Here is an 18,117-nt window from a genome sequence, read left to right on the forward strand (position 1 = left end):
TTAGAAATTAGAAAAAGAAACTTCCTTAACTGAAAAGACTCGTTACTAAACACCTAAAGCAAACATCATTTTACGTGAGAAAACTTAAGACTCATACTTTTTAAAATCAGATATGAGACAGAATGCCACCACTACATGTGTTCACCACTGTACTACAGATATGACTCAGTGTGATAAAAAAAACAAAAGTAAATTTGAGTTATAAACAATGGAAATAAGCAATACAACTTTATTATTTGCAATGTGATTCTTTACATAGAAACCTCAATCTACAGACAAGTTACTGGAAATAAGAGTTTAACAAGAGGGCTAAATATGAACTTGATATGCAAAATCATTTGCATTTCTACAGAGCAACAAAGTAACAGGTAAAAAATACCAGTAGGGGGAATTATCAAACCTTACTTATTAACAAATATTCTTAAAGGCCTAATTGAAATGTAATGATATGACATTCCCAAATAAGAAGAATATCAGGAAGATGTGAATTACTTCCCAAATGATCTGATTTAAAACAATTCTGGACAGTTTTTGATAGAACTTGACGATTCTATAATGTATAAGGATGAGTAAAAGGACAAGAAGCCACAAGAAACATCTTGTTCTCCTGTGTATGAGAACAAGTTTATTAAGTAAGGTAACATGATAATGGAGCAGACAAACGAGCATAGGGAAGCCATAAACAGTTCATGCATGCATGAAATACAGCATAAAACAGAGGTGACATGTGAGATGGTGAAAGAAGAATCCAATAAAAGGAGCTGTAAAAAATAAAGTGGATTGAAGATTTAAATGTCAAAAACAAAACTTCAAAACACTTAATGGAAAGAAAATATAGGTGAAACATATCGTAAGAGAGGATTTTTGAAGCAGAACACAAAAAGTACTATCTATAAAAGACAATATGGGTAAATTTGATTGTTGAAATTAGTATTTTTTGCTAATAGACATAAGAATATCAAAATCTAAGTTTAAAGCTGTTACAGATATCTCCAATATATATAACTAATAAAAAATTAGTAACAATTTATGAAAAAAGCCTAAAAATGAAAAGCAAAAGTAAACAACCCAATAGAACCCAATAGAAAAGGGGAAGAACAGTCACAGACATTTTTGATTTTTATTTTTTGAGATGGAGTCTCCCACTGTCGCCCAGGCTGAAGTGCATTGGCATGATCTTGGCTCACTGCAAACTCCACCTCCCGGGTTCACACCATTCTCCTGTCTCAGCCTCCTGAGTAGCTGGGACTACAGGCACCTGCCAACACACTCAGCTAATTTTTCTCTTTTTTTTTTTTTGTATTTTTTGTAGAGACGGGGTCTCACCGTGTTAGCCAGGATGGAATGACAGACATTTTACAGAACAGGAAATACTTTCCTAAAACATGAAGAAACGCTTTATGTCATTAGTGATCATGTAAATAAAAATCAAGCCTATAATGAAATACCACTGTACACCTACTTGATTGGCAAATGTTAAAAAGATAAGCTTTTCTTCATATGTTTGTTGGCTGCATAAATGTCTTCTTTTGAGAAGTGTCTGTTCTTGTGCTTCGCCCACTTTTTGATGGGGTTTTTTCTTTTCGTAAACTTGTTTAAGTTCTTTGTAGGTTCTGGATATTGGCCCTTTGTCAGATGGACAGATTGCAAAAATTTTCTCCCATTCTGTAGGTTGCCTGTTCACTCTGATGACAGTTTCTTTGCTATGCAGAAGCTCTTTAGTTTAATTAGATCCCATTTGTCAATTTTGGCTTTTGTTGCCATTGCTTTTGGTGTTTTAGTCATGAAATCTTTGCCCATGCCTATGTCCTAAATGGTACTGCCTAGGTTTTCTTCAAGGATTTTTATGGTTTTAGGTCTTATGTTTAAGTCTTTAATTCATCTTGAGCTAATTTTTGTATAAGGTGTAAGGAAAGGGTCCAGTTTCAGTTTTCTGCACATGGCTAGCCAGTTTTCCCAACACCATTTATTAAATAGGTAATCTTTCCCCATTGCTTGTTTTTGTCAGGTTTGTCAAATATCAGATGGTTGTAGATGTGTGGTGTTATTTCTGAGGCCTCTGTTCTGTTCCATTGGTCTATATATCTGTTTTGGTACTGGTGCCATGCTGTTTTGGTTACTATAGCCTTAAATGCCTCTTTTTTTTTTTTTTTTTTCAGACGAAGTCTCACTCTGTCACCCGGGCTGGAGTGCAGTGGCAGGATCTCCGCGCACCGCAAGCTCTGCCTCCCAGGTTCACGCCATTCTCCTGCCTCAGACTCCAGAGTAGCTGGGACTACAGGTGCCCGCCACCATGCCTGACTAATTTCTTGTATTTTTAGTAGAGACAGGTTTCACCATGTTACCCAGGATGGTCTCTATCTCCTGACCTCGTGATTCTCCCACCTTGGCCTTTCAAAGTGCTGGGATTACAGGTGAGAGCCACCGCACCCAACCCAAATGCTTCTTTCTTAAAAAGGAAAAAAAATGAAATTCAAACTGTCTTCAATCAAAGGAAATATGTGGCATTAAACAACATGTCTTAAAACAAGAACAAATAAAAACAAATTAATCATTCAATTGAGACGGGGTAAAGGGAAGGAAAGAGAAACAGACTGAAAAAAGGTAGAAAGAAGAAAAATTTTAAAAACCATTAGCAAGTTTAAGGCAAAAAGAAAGTGTAAAACATTGAAATCAGAAAATAGAAAACAGATTTTAATGATTTCAAAGAGGCTACTTACTATGTGTATATACTTTTATTAAAATAAATTAGAAAATCTAATCTAAGAAAGTAATCTTCTAAGAAGATATCAATTATTGACTCAAGAAGATCTGGAAAATCTTAAAAGACAATGAAGATAGAAGAAACTGATATGGTAGAGAAAAGTCTCCCTCTAAAAATGGCTTCTAAACCTGAGGGCCTAGAAGCAGTGACACCTCAGTTAATAATGAGCACCCCTTATATCTAGGTCTTGTTTTCTAAGTGTTATCCTTGAAAACAAAAAAAACAGTGCTCCTTGGAGAAGTGGCTGATTCCAGGGCTAGAAAAGGAAGAATAGCAGATAAGGCTGCTGCTTACAAGATTATAAAATGCCAGTAAAGAAGTGTTCAAAAAAAACTAAACAGGGCAATGTCAAAAAGACACAAAAACTGACTGAAAGAGTTCGTAATCACCAAAGCTGGAACAGTATTAGCAATAAGATAATGTATACTAGAATATAACTCAAAGTAAAAAAAAAAATATATCTGATATAAAAGATGAATACATAAATAAGGAATATGGGCAAACCTTCCTTAACAGAAGGATTCCGAAAATTATATATAGATAGTCCTCCTCTGGAAGCTGAAACCTAATCCCTCCCACAGGTATCCCAATCCCTTGAAACCTGCTTCCAAGGTATGGAAAAGAAAAAATAGTCACTTCACAGTGAAGAAACATTGCAAACACTACTGTGGCAAGAAATAAGTTATAATTGTATGTATCTCTGATATGATGTGCCTAAAGGACATTTCAACTCTATGGTATTCCCACCAAAAATATATAATCCTGGGTAATCATGAGAAAAAAAAAATCTACAAACCTACTTCAGTCATCAGGCGAACCCAAATGAGAGATATTCTGCAAAATGCCTAACCCAGCACTCCTTAAAACTGACAGGGCCATGAAAAACAAGAAATTATAATAGTGATCGCCAGGGTCTAGAGGTAGGAGGGAATGGAAAGTTAATGTTTAATGGGCACAGATTTTCAGATGTTCAAGATGAAAAGAGTTCTGTGGATTAACAGTGGTGACGGTAGCATAACAATGTGAATGAACTTAATGACACTAAACTATAATATATACTTAAAAAGGGTTAAGATGGTAACTATCACTTTGTATTTTACTTTGAAATCAGGGAGTGTAATGCCTCCAGCTTTGTTCTTTCTCAGGATTGCTTTGGCTACTCAGGTTTTTTTGTGATTCCATACAAATTTTAGGAGGTTTTTTCTACTTCTATTAAAAATGTCATTGAAATTTTGATGGGGATTACACTGAATCTATACATTGCTTTGGAGAGTATGGACATTTTAACAGTACTAATTCTTCCAATCCATGAACACAGGATATCTTCATTTATTTATATCTTCTTCAATTTCTCTCATCAGTATCTTATAGTTTTCAGTGAAAAGACTTTTCACCTCCTTGGTTAAATTTATTCCAAAATATTCTACTTTTTGATGCTATTATGAATGAGATAATTTTATTAATTTCCTTTTCAGTAAGTTCATTGTTAGTATATAGAAACACAACTAATTGTGGCAATCACTACACAGTGTTTGCATTAATATACAAATCATTATGTTGTACACACTGAATGTATACACAATTTTTGTCAACTATACCTTAATAAAGTTGGAAAAATAGTTAAGATGGCACATATTAAGTTATGTGTATTTTACCACAGAAAACAAATTTTTCCCAAAAAACACATACAGGAACATATAATTTTATAAATATATTAAATAAAACCTTTAAGGAAGAGACAATTTCTATTTATGCAACATGATCCCAGTAATAAAAACACAACAGGAAAATCTAGTCAGTTTATATATGAAGATGATACAATCTTGAGAAAGAAAAATAATAAGATATTTTAAAAACAAATTTAACTATGTACTTTTAAAATCATGACCAAATTAAGTTAAATATTAATATAGACAAGCCATTAAGATAATATATCACATAAACAAATTGAAAAAAGAATTTTGCAATTTTGCCCAAAAAATACTTCTTGCTGTAATTAAAGGAGAAAAGCAATCATAAGATGGAGAAAAAGTTCAACCCAAATTAATAACGATTTATTATTTTTAAGATCTTATAAAATTAGAGATAGAAAGGACCTTCTTTAATATGATAAAACATATTTATAAAAACCTATAAATTGATTAAATCAAAACTGCAAATTAGAAAGTAACAGGGTAAAACAAAGTCTTAATTTCATTCAGTTTAAAATGCCAAGTTACCAAACTAGCTACTAGTGTAATTCTAAGGTCACTTTGCACTCCGAATTTTACACCTTGACTAACACAGCTAAAAATCTGTTAAGAGTCAACTTAATTATTAATTCTTCTGAGTTATTTCTAAAACTCTAAAAAGCAAGCTTGTATTCTTTCCTTTATAAAAATTATTTGTGAGGTCAGGTGTGGTGGTTCATACCTGTAATCCCAGCACTTTGGGAGGCCAAGGCGGGTGGATCACCTGAGGTCAAGAGTTTGAGACCAGCCTGGCTGACATGGTAAAACCCTACCTCTACTAAAAAAAACACAAAACTTAGCAGGTGTGGTGGCAGGCGCCTGTAGTCCCAGCTACTTGGGAGGCTGAGACAGGAGAATTGCTTGAACCCAGGAGGCAGAGGTTGCAGTGAGCCAAGATCAAGCAACTTCACTCCAGCCTGAGCGACGGAGCAAGACTCCATCTTGAAAAAAGAAAAAAAAAAACAAAAAACTGTTTACTTAAATATTTTTCCTTGACCTAATAAGTGGAATCTAAAAAATTTCCTTCAACTAAATAAAGAAGATCAATAAATCAGCCACAGATATAGAGCCACATATTCTCTGCATATCACAGTGTGAAAACTTAGAATATATAAATTAATAATCAGCTATATGTGTGCATTATATACTGAATACATATACATTTACTTACACACACACACACACACACACACCCCTATAAAATTTTTCCTTAATCCAGTCTGTCACAGATGGACATTTGGGTTGATTCCAAGGCTTGGTATCGTGAATAGTGCCGCAATAAACATACGTGTGCATGTGTCTTTATAGCAGCATGATTTATAATCCTTTGGGTATATACCCAGTAGTGGGATGGCTGGGTCATATGGTACATCTAGATCTAGATCCTTGAGGATGCAGCCATAAAAAAGGATGAGTTTGAGTCCTTTGTAGGGACATGGATGCAGCTGGAAACCATCATTCTTAGCAAACTATCACAAGAACAGAAAACCAAACACCGCATGTTCTCACTCATAGGTGGGAACTGAACAATGACATCACTTGGACTCGGGAAGGGGAACATCACACACCGGGGCCTATCATGGCGGGGGAGGGTGGAGGGATTTCATTGGGAGTTATACCTGATATAAATGACAAATTGATGGGTGCTGATGAGTTGATGGGTGCAGCACACCAACATGGCACAAGTATACATATGTAACAAACCTGCACGTTATGCACATGTACCCTAGAACTTAAAGTATAATAATAATAATAATAATAATAATAATAATTTTCCTATACTATTAAGGAGAAAAATCAAGTCAATGGAAGCTATGCCTTAAAAGAAAGGACAGTATGTTTTAAAATCATTCCTCAAATTGTCTTAAACTTACTAACCCTACTGAGGTATTCGATGGGAAAAAAAACTGAAGATTTATTTTAAATTACTTCTAGTTTGCTCATTTGACTTGATTTCCTGTTGAAAGGCAAATAAGATGTTTCATAACGTGATTATAAAATGATAGTGAATACTACTTCTACAAAGGCAAGCAAAGTAAGGAAATAAATGGGCCTATATGGAATTATCTTTTATTTCCCAGACTATCATAATTCTGGGAAACATCTTGCCACTTCTTTTGATCTCACTGCCAGGCACACCCTGGCCGAAACAGTCAGCTTACATTTCATTAAATACAGTGATGTCTTTATGTTTTTGCTAATTTAAAATTTCTTTATTTTCCTAATTTAAAATTTATTTTCTCTTCAATCACCTAGTTGGCATATATTGTCCATGGAAACTAATAATGCTATTTGTAAAGTCACATATGGTTGTAAACATCCAATACATTAGTTAATTTAAGATCCTTCAGGAAGGTCCTATTCATACCTTTCAGGAGTCAAATGAAAATTATTATTTTTTTCTATAAGTATACAGGGTAACTAAAAGAGTTTGTATAATTTATATGCATTTGAAGCTAATGGAATCTCACAAACATAGAAATACACTGATTTAAAATGGAAAAAATATCTTTTTAAATTCATTCTACATATACAATTAAATGTACTTCAAGCAACTTCTAGAAAAGATCCTATCAGCTTCTTTAGATAATGTGAAAACAGGACCACAAAGATATCAAGTACTAAAAATAATACTTCATTGATTTGTTTAGCAATGCATGTAAAAAGTTAAATTTTAGAATGTATTTAAAACTAGTACCCATTTTTGACCTTTAAAAATCACCTTTTTAATCATTTGAATTCTAAGATGAATGAGAAAAAAAATCAAATATAAACGTCAAACATAGTCCCTTTTGTTAAGTCTCAAGAAATACTAGAAAAACTGCCCAAATTACAATAAAAACACAAAACAATAAAGCTTTCTTACTCAGCAGTGACCTATTATGTTGAACAGGCTTAAAAATCAAAATGTGTCAAAGATCAAGAGTAAGTTACCTGAGATGTTAAGTTCATAAGGTCAAAGGTACAATTTTATTAGGTCAGAGGTAATATAAATAAAATCTTATATGTCAAAGAAGAAAGGTCACAGAAAAGGTGTATATAATATAAAGACATCATAGATGACAAGTAATAACTTTAAGTAGAACAAGTATGTGTACTATAGATACCCTCTACTGATTAAAAAAATGAACTTCCATGACAGTAACAGAAAATAGCCTTTTTATATCACATAATTCATATGCTATATTATATATTTGTTTTCAGGAAGAAGAGGCTATAACCAAGAATAACAACATGAATTAAGTAAGAACTTTAAGAAAATTTAATTCATTCAAACTGAAACAGTACACAAAATGAACACACCAATCAAATCTCAAATCATAATGGCTAAACATAAGACTGCTATGGCTACAAAAATCAGATAATATTGCACATTTTTCTTCCAAAGTGTGTTATTCCTATTATTTGCTTCTAACCTTTTCTCATTGATATAAAACCATGTGAAATTTACATTTCAGTTTACTTAATACCATATTCCAGAAAAAATGATTTTTTGTAAATTAAATAATATTTTTAGCTGTTTTATTAATGGAAATTAATTACAAATAATTTTTTTTTTTGATATTGAGTCTCACTCTGTCACCCAGGCTGGAGTGCAATGGCATGATCTCGGCTCACTTGCAACCTCCACCTTCTGGGTTCAAGCAATTCTCCTGCCTCAGCCTCCAAAGCAGCTGAGATTACAGGCGCGCATCACCACGCCCAGCTAATTTTTGTATTTTTAGTAGAGACAGCGTTTCACCGTGTCAGCCAGGCTGGTCTTGAACTCCTGACCTCAAGTGAGCCACCTGCCTCGGTCTCCCAAAATGCTGGGATTACAGGTATGAGTCACCACGCCTGGCCGCAAATAATTTTTATAAAGGAAAGAATATCCTTTACAATGGGAATTATTACAAGTAATTGAGGCAATTAAGGATTTTTTTTCAAAGTAGAGTACACAAATACGTGACTATAGTTTTAAACCGAAAACTCAAGTAGAAAATGGGGGTAATCATGAAAGATTTAAGTAATAAAAAACTCCATACTATTCTCTCTTACAATACTTACACAATTTGAGTAAAAGGCAGAAAATTATTTGAGGTAAACTAGATTATTAGTTCCACATTCCATTTCACTTATATTAAAAGTACTCAGAATTTACAAAGGTGAAATTGAGAGGTCTACTCCAATGATACCTTCAAGCCACTCTGCATAAACTTTTCATTTCAATTCAACTCAATGGACATTTATAAATAACCTTAACTATATGTCAAGCATTATATCAAACATGAATATGCAGGGCTCAAACACTGGAGACTTTTAATTCTAGCTACCATGAACTGGCTTGTACTGGACTAATCTAATGCCAAAAGTTGCAAAAAATACACAAAGCGACTATTTGAAAGGAACAAAAGCCAACACAGGACTTGAAAGACTATGATGCCTAAAAAAAGGCAAGCACATAAAATGTAGCTGTACATTCATTCTGGATACTTCCTTCAGGGTTTATGCCAATTTCTGGCATGGGAGCATAGTGCAAGCAGAGTAGCAGTCTTAGTGAGCTGAGGAGACAGAATTTGGAGTTTAGAGTCATCAAAGTGGTTAAAACTTGAGGGGCAAAATTCTTCCAAGTTAAAAAATTCACAAAAAAAGTGAGCTCAGACTGGGCTATCTTTTTTGGTTCTATATGAATTTTAGAATAGTTTTTCCTAATTCTATGAAGAATGTCATTGGTAGTTTGATAGGAATAGCACTGAATCTGCAAATTGCTTTGGGCCGTATACCCATGTTAACAATACTGACTCTTCCTATCCATGAGCGTGGAACATTTTTGCATTTGTTTGCGTTATCTCTGATATTTTTGAGCAGTATTTTGTAATTCTCATCTGTAGAGATCTTTCACCTCCCTGTTTAGCTGTATTCCCAGGCTTTTTAAATTCTTTTTGTAGCTAATTTGAATGAGACTGAGTTCTTGATTTGGCTCTCAGCTTTGATGTTGTTGCTGTGTAGAAACACTACTGATTTTTGTACATTCGTTTTGTGTCCTGAAACCTCACTGAAGATGTTTATCAGATCTAGGAGCTTTTGAGCAGACCCTTTGAGGTTTTCCAGGTATAGAACTGTTTAATCTGCAAAGGGAAAGAGTTTCACTTTTTTTAAGCTATTTGGATGCCTCTGATTCTTTCTCTTGCCTGATTGCTCTGGCTAGGCCTTACAGTACTACATTGCATAGGAGTAGTGAGAGTCGAAATCCTTGTCTCATTCCAGTTCTCAAGGGGAATGCTTCTAGTTTTTGCCCCTCCAGTAGGACGTTGGCTGTGGGTTTGTCATAGATGGCTCTTATTATTTTGAGCTATGTTCCTTCAATTCCTAGTTTGTTGAGGGTTTTTAACATGAAAGGATGTTCCTTTCATCTTTGAAATTGCTGTCCTTTGGATGAGGCTTTTCGTTTTTATATTCTTTGATGTCCTTGAGGGTTTGACTGTAGTATACACTACGTTCAGTGAACTGGCTTTGTTTCCAGATGATTTCAGCAGTGCTGGACTGCATGCCCCAGGGGAATGAGACCAGGCCCACGGTTTGGAACCTCAAGGTTAAGTACTTGCTGCACTAGAGTGGCTAAGGTGTTCCCTGTCCGCTGGCAGCAATACTTCAATGGCAGGCGCTGGCAAAATCACTTAATCAGCACAGTGGTATCAGGTCCAAGTGCATAGGCTAGCAGTCACAGGTTCCGCATGCATGCAATTGCAGTTGGTAGAGTGTGAACACATATTCGCACACTGGTGATGGCAGTGCAGTGGCAACAGAGTCCACACCTGCACCGGTGCCAGTAGCAGCGTGGTGGCAAAGTCCATGCAGCTGCCAGAAAGTGGTGGGGAGAGGCTATGGGCAGTTGCGCGCCAGCAGGGGCCCATCTGCAGAAGCTCTCTGATGGTCAGGCAGGGTCTCCTGGGATAGGAGCTATGGTGGCAGCCACCTAGAAGCACCTCGTTTGGGCATCCAAGTCTGCACTGCAAGAAGGCATGGCCAGGCAGGGACCCTGGGAGATGTCATCAGACCAGGGTGCTCAGATCACACCGGCCCTGTTCCACTGTCAAGACAGCACTGCTGTGTGCAGGTCTGACAGACAACAGTGACCAAAGCCACCTAGGGGAACACAGTGAGACTTAGGGGTTGAGCATCTCTGGCTGCCCTCCACAGCAGCTGTTCCTGTGTCAAACCCTCTGGGCTCTTCGCAAGCTGGACTCCAGTCCCTGCCACCTCTCCAAGCAATTCTCCCTGTCAGCTCAAATGTCCATGGGAGTCATGGGGTCTCCTGCAGCTAGGATTCCAGAGGTCTGTGATGAGAGTGGGTCACTCCTTGCTTAGTTAGCCACCTCTTCCTCAGAAGAGAGTCCTGGTGCTCTGCAAAGCCAGTCAGCGTTCCCCACTTTCTCCTGCAGCTTCAGCTCAGGGTGGGCCTTCCCTCCCTCTAATCTAAATGCCTTCCTTAGAAGACCTGCTCGGAGTGTGCTAGCCTTCTTGATGGTCTGGTCTCTGGGTGGGAGAGATGCTCTTCCTGGCTGCATCTAGTCAGCCATCTTGGCTCTTCCTGTTTTCCCTTATTTTAACAAGTCAGTAAACCAAATACTATCCAACTACAGATGTGTTCCTGATGGTACATAGGAAGGCACTGACATAAAGCTAAGAAAAATAACTACAGCTTCACATACACAATAGGGATAAATTTCACAGGCTTAAGTATGAATGTATGAAGTCAGGCACAAAAGAATACATACTGTATGATACCATTTATATGAAATTCAAGGATAGGCAAGAGTAAATTATGATGCAAAAATTCATAGTAGTTAACTTTTGGGGACACAACCAGGAGGGGGCATAAGAGGAACCCAAAGGGTACAACAAATGGTCTATATTATGATCTGGGTGGTTTTATATCAGTTTATACATATGTAAAAATTCATCAGCTATATACTTGAGATTTGTGCTCTTGACTAATGAATGCCATACCTAAAAAAAAAAAAAGTTAAATATACACATGCACCTACATAAAGGAACCTGCCCTCAAAGAACCCACAAAAACTTTTCCTGGACGGCTTAAGAGTTGCTTAACAAATATGAATTTCTCATTCTTGAGTAGTTTTAAAAATTTACTATAATAAATAGGACAGCAAATTCACAGATTATCTAGCTATGTCATCCAAGTTTCAAAAAGAGTTAAATGAAAAATATTCATATATATATTTATACAAATCTAAATTCCATGTTGACAATAATTATGTGTGAAGAAATAATGAATTTCCAAAAGCTTCTAAATGGTATACTGATCCAAAATTATCCTCTTAAGTGAAATTTATGTGGTTAACTGTTTTCCAAGAAATGTGGCACGTCACTAATTATTTTCCTGCATTATTAAAATATCAATATACCATAACCTTTTCTTATACTGAAATTATGTAAATAACAGCATTAAATTCTTGTTTCTATCTTTCTTGTTAAATTAATATATACACTAAAATAATGACACATTTGTACACTATATTGTAGTAGCTATTAAGTGCTAAATTTAGTTTTAAATAATCATAGAAAGAAATACAAACATGGAATTCTTTATAATAAAACAGCACATACTGGGTACTCAATAAACAACTGCAAATGAACAAAAATAAAGTTTACCACTTCTTCATCTGAAAGTTCACGACCCTGGATGCTGCTATTTTCTCTCACAGCTTGCTGGTGTTTTCTCCCTTTAACATGGCTAAAAAGATATACCTCTGAAGAGATCTAAAAGCATAAAATCAAAGCAATGTAATCAATATAACGTTATATGAATTTTAAACACTACACATTCAGTCCAGTATATGATATGTGAGTGGAGATCCACCTAGTATTTACATATTAGTCTTAAAAATAGTTTCCTCAAACATAATTCTGAGAATCCTCTAGAAGACAAATAGTTAAAAAAAAGACTCAGGAGGCTGAGGCAGGAGAATCGCTGGAACCTGGGAGGCGGAGGTTGCAGTGAGCCAAGATCGCGCCACTGCAATCCAGCCTGGGTGACAAAGTGATACTTGTCTCAAAAAAAAAAAAAAAAAAAAAAAAAAAGACATGCTATAGTCAGCCTAAGAGGAAATTATTTCCTCTAGGTTTGAAGATTCAAGTCTCAGCAGTGAAAATGTTGTTTTCTTTTTTTAGACCTAGTACCCCAAAAATACTGACTTGGGCTATCACATTAAGCAGGTAATCATCCATTTTAATAGTAACTATATTCTTTAGCACTTTTACTGCTATTCCGAAATGCTGATGTTTCATTCAGAATCATGAAAGAAATCCAGGTCACTCAGCAGATGCCTTAGCATGAGTTTTATTTTATTTTTTGAAACAGAGTCTTGCTTTGTCACCCAGGCTGGAGTGCAGTGGCACAATCTGGGCTCACTGCAACCTTTGCCTCCTGGGTTCAAAGGATTCTCATGCCTCAGCCTCCTGAGTACCTGGGATTATAGACATGCACCACCATGCTCAGCTAATTTTCAGTAGAGACAGGGTTTCACCATGTTGGCAAGGCTGGTTTTGAACTCCTGGCCTCAAATGATCCACCCACCTTGGACTCCTAAAGTGCTGAAATTACAGGCGTGAGTTGCCACATCTCTCCTGCCTTAGCATAAGTTTTAAAAGACTGAAAGAATATATTTCCATGGTTTCATAAACTTTAGAAGTAAACTGTATCATTATAATATTGATAATAACAACCTACCAGCACATTGCAGAGAGAACACTGCTTCTTTCTTTCATAAGGGGTCAGTTTGGGGGCATAATCAGTATTTGCATGTCGCCCACTGCTTAGCTCAGCAGCTTTTTCTTTTCTTTGTTCGATCTGTTCCATGTGCCTTCGAATACTTTCATCATGCTGTAGATGAAGTCAAAGTGCAAGAATTTCAAAAATTATTCAAATTATGGTGAGAACTCGGAAAAATAATATTTCCATTAAAACTTCAAAAATTATAGGAGAATGTCGTTTGTGTGGCAACTTACACACTGAAGACAAAGCTTTACACAAAGCCCTTTAATATCACCTACATGAACAGTAATCTTTATTAAAGTGTGCTCCAGAATAGATATTAATAAGTGTTTTACAGAACAGCTTCCATGGTCAAATAAATTTGGAAAACAGTAAACTAAAGCTAAACAGGTTTTTAATGTAGAACTTTACAGAACCTCCAGTATATCACTGTGATCTATGACTCAATACACCTAGCTTTTAGTAGGCATCAACTTACAAATTATTTGCCAATAACATATTTATGAGAACCACTTCCTGGAACCCACCATGGGAAATGTTAACCTATAGGTAAAGCACATGCTTATCCATACAGCAAGCAAGGCCCATCATGACTAATCCTATAACCTACTCCATTTTTATACTTCCAGTGACAATCCTGGGGGAAAAACACTATTTCAGACCTTTGTCCTTCACTCATCTATTTCATATGGCTAGGATGGCATCCCACCTACCTATCTATTTTACTCATCCTCCTTTCAAGATCTGGCTCAGGAAGTGTTCTTTAAAATCACTTCCCTGACCTCTGACACTCCTCATGTTAGACTAAGTGTCCTCTTCTGTGCTTCCACAGCATTTCATGTATGCCTCTCTCTATATGGAGGTTATATACTTAGCACCTGAATTTAAAGTAAATGAAGAGTTTCTTAAAAATCAGAACCATGCCTTATCTCTGCATTCCCCTGCCTACCACAAGGCTCAATAAATACCTGCTACAATAAATTTAAATGAATGATAAATTTCTAGGACTATACAAATAGTAAAATATGGTCTTCTAACTTAAAGGTTTTACTATCCCTGTGAGGAGCCAGCATGTAAATAACCGTGATATAATATGAAACATTCATACTGTTAGAGACTGCCTACAGGTTGTAGTAATGCTAAAAATTTTCTAGAAAGTATCAGTTTATCAATCTCCCAAGCTACAATTATGCAATTCATAAGCACTGAAATCAAGTGAAGCAAATCATAAGAAACATCTTTTAATTTACTTTTGAGTGATTAAAACCTATGAATATAAGAAGCCTACCAGTAATGCCTTCAAGTCATTAACAAATTGCTTAGTAAAAACAGGAAATGTTAAATAAACTTCCTTAAATTTTTTTCCTCAATGGCTCTACCATATCAAAGTAAACTTAGTTTCCAGATACTGAGTTAGAAATGATCATAGCAAAATCATATAAGCTTTGCTGTGCAAAGATTTAGAATACAAATTAATTGAATTTTTGCTCTACAAAATGTTGATCTCATGCTACACAGCAAGCTCTAAAATTTCAATTTAAAAATATGTAATATCCTCACCTTGAGCTGAATTTTTTTCTGTAACTCTTCCATAGCTTCTTGTTGAGCAGCTGTGAGTGCTGCCAATCGTTCTTCCCTGTCTCTGTAAGAAGATAGTAAAAATTATAAACTCAACTGCTTAAAGTAACAAATCTCATGAGGCTCAAAAATACAATTAGGACACATAGGCTTATATAGTCTACAGAGCTATTTTTTTTAAAAAAATATTCTTCTTAGAGTGCCTACTAAATCCCAGGTATATTGCTAATTAAATGTTTGGGAAACAATAGAGATTATCAGTTATGAAATGGATTTCTGGACCCAGGCATGGGTTTAAATATTAGCTCAAAGACTGTCATTTAAATATGGCATGTTGAAAACTATATTTATCTCTATTACCTTCCAAAAACACAATTAAACCACAAAAAGAATAGAAAAGGCATAAACTCACAAAAACAAAGTAGAAGAGGAAATAATCACAAAAAATGGACATCAATATTTCAAAAGCTGAGAAGCACTCCTGAGAAAGCTGAAATCTAAGCTTTCAGAGGGAAACTAATAAGCAAGGTGACTCTACTAGCAAAATTCCATTAAGAGTTCAGAAATTGAACAAACTATTCACTTATGAAGGAAGGGATAAAGGTTGAGGATAAAAAATAAGCAGACTCCGAAAGCCTTAAAATACAGCAGGTCTCCAAATCTCCCCATGCCAGCAGAAGATGAAGAGATTACTCCCTAGAGGGGCTGAACAAAAGGACCTGCATTCAGGACAGAAGGCAAATTGGAGGTGAGATAATATACTAAAAACAGGAAGTTTAAGTGAAAATCTACATACTGAAATGGTGAGACAAGTAGCATCCTTCTATTTTTAATTCATACAGTATGCATAGCCAGCTTTCCTCACCACTCCCCTCATGTATCCCACAATATAAAGTATAATAAATTAAAATAAATAAGTAAAAAGAAACAGTTAACACACAAACACACAATGTATACATATATTTTCTCTTTTATTATCTTAGTTCTTTTAAAAATATATAACTGTATAAAGAAATAATTATAAGATTAATGTTTCATTTATGACATTTATAGGTAAGACACATGAAAATAGTAACACAAGGGGAAGAATGAAAGAGGAGGCCAGAATTTTGGTACAAAGTTGTTCTATTTTAACAAAATTAATTTAGTTTAATCCTAAAGTAGAATATAAGTCAAGATGAATACTATAATCCAAAAAGCAACTATTAAAGTAACTGAAATAATATAATTTTCAAATAATGAAGAAAATAATACAACAAAAAGTGGTTTAATAAAAACAAAAGGCAAAGGAGAACAAAAAAGACTTGAGACATACAGAAAACAAATATCAAAATGGCAACATAAATTCAGTCATACCAAAAATGACATCAAATGAGAATTGACTAAACATTCCAATCAAAAGGCAGAAATTAGCAAACCAGATAGAAAAGTAAAACCCAACTATATACAGCCTACAAGAGACAGATATGAGATACAAAAACACAGAAAGGATGAGGGTATAAGAACAGAAGACATACCATGTAAATAGTAGCTAATTTTTGTATTTTTAGTAGAGATGGGGTTTCACCATGTTGGCCAGGATGGTCTCAATCTCTTGACCTCATGATCCACCCGCCTTGGCCTCCCAAAGTGCTGGGATTACAGACGTGAGCCACCACGGCCAGCCAAGAACTTTATAATAAGTGACATCACTTAAGATGAAAAAGACAAATTCCTAGGAAGACATGAATTATCAAAGCTGATTCCAGCAGATATAGAAAAATCTCAATAGACCAAAAACAAGGGGAAAAAAACTTAACTGGTAATTTAAAATCTTCCCACAAAGAAAAACCGAAGCCCTGATGGCTTTACTGGTAAACTCACCCAAACATTTAGAAAGAAATAATACCAATCCTATGCAAATGGCTTCTCAAATAGAGCAGGAAACTTCCCCTTACATTCTGTAAGGCCAGAATCCCCATAACACAAAAGCCAGACAAAAACATCACAAGAAAACTACATCAATACCCTTCATGAACATGCCCTTGGCAAGAAGCCAACAACATATAAAAGCTATTATATATCATGACAAAGCGGGAATTAACCTAGGAATACAAGGTTATTTTAATATGCAAAAATTAATGTAACATACCATATTAATAAAATAAAGAGTAAAACCCACAGTCATCTTGATGGACCCACAAAAAGAAGGATTTCACCAAATTCAAAGTCAATTCATGTTAAAAGCTCTCAACAAACTAGAAATAGAAAGAAACTTCCTCGAGCATCGAGGGGACAGAGCAAGATGGCCGAATAGGAACAGCTTCAGTCTCCATCTCCCAGCGCCAGCGACACAGAAGACCAGTGATTTCTGCATTTTCAACTGAGGTACTGGGGTCATCTCACTCGGGAGTGCCGGACAATCGGTGCTGGTCAGCTGCTGCAGCCTGACCAGCGAGAGCTGAAGCAGGGCGAGGCATCGCCTCACCTGGGAAGCACGATGGGGAAGGGAGTCCCTTTTCCTAGCCAGGGGAACTGAGACACACAACACCTGGAAAATCGGGTAACTCCCACCCCAATACTGCGCTGTAACACCGGCACACCAGAGATTATATCCCACACCTGGCCGGGAGGGTCCCACGCCCAGGGAGCCTCCCTCCTTGCTAACACAGCAGTCTGCGGCAATCTAACCTCAAGGCAGCAGCGAGGCTGGGGGAGGGGCGCCCGCCATCGCTGAGGCTTAAGTAGGTAAATAAAGCCGCTGGGAAGCTCGAACTGGGTGGAGCTCACAGCAGCTCAAGGAAACCTGCCTGTCTCTGTAGACTCCGCCTCAGGGGACAGGGCTGAGCTAAAGCAGCAGAGGCCTGTCCAGACGCGAACGACTCTGTCTGACAGCTTTGAAGAGAGCAGTGGATCTCCCAACACGGAGGTTGAGATCTCAGAAGGGGCAGTCTGCCTGCTCAAGTGGGTCACCGACCCCTGAGTAGCCTAACTGGGAGACATCTCCCACTAGGGGCAGTCTGACACCCCACACCTCACAGGGTGGAGTACACCCCTGAGAGGAAGCTTCCAAAGCAAGAATCAGACAGGTGCACTCGCTGTTCAGCAATATTCTGTCTTCTGCAACCTCTGCTGCTGATACCCAGGCAAACAGGGTCTGGAGTGGACCTCAAGCAATCTCCAACAGACCTATAGCTGAGGGTCCTGACTGTCAGAAGGAAAACTATCAAACAGGAAGGACACCTATATCAAAACCCCATCAGTACGTCACCATCATCAAAGACCAG

At 36.5% G+C, this 18,117-nt stretch overlaps 1 protein-coding gene across 5 annotated transcripts in view; it reads right to left on the reverse strand.

Moving 5' to 3' along the window:
• The window catches only part of SCAPER (S-phase cyclin A associated protein in the ER), a 597,115-nt gene that overhangs the window by 366,919 nt on the left and 212,079 nt on the right, over positions 1-18,117 (reverse strand). For all 5 annotated transcript variants that reach the window (XM_023197631.1, XM_023197627.1, XM_023197630.1 and 2 more), the window contains 3 exons: positions 14,834-14,915; positions 13,229-13,381; positions 12,151-12,258 (listed from right to left, as the gene is read on the reverse strand). In XM_023197631.1, coding sequence (XP_023053399.1) covers positions 12,151-12,258; positions 13,229-13,381; positions 14,834-14,915 — 343 coding nt within the window. The remainder of the gene's footprint in view (positions 1-12,150; positions 12,259-13,228; positions 13,382-14,833; positions 14,916-18,117) is intronic.

The sequence above is a fragment of the Piliocolobus tephrosceles genome, chromosome 6 (assembly GCF_002776525.5).
Source record: "Piliocolobus tephrosceles isolate RC106 chromosome 6, ASM277652v3, whole genome shotgun sequence".
NCBI lineage: Eukaryota > Metazoa > Chordata > Mammalia > Primates > Cercopithecidae > Piliocolobus > Piliocolobus tephrosceles.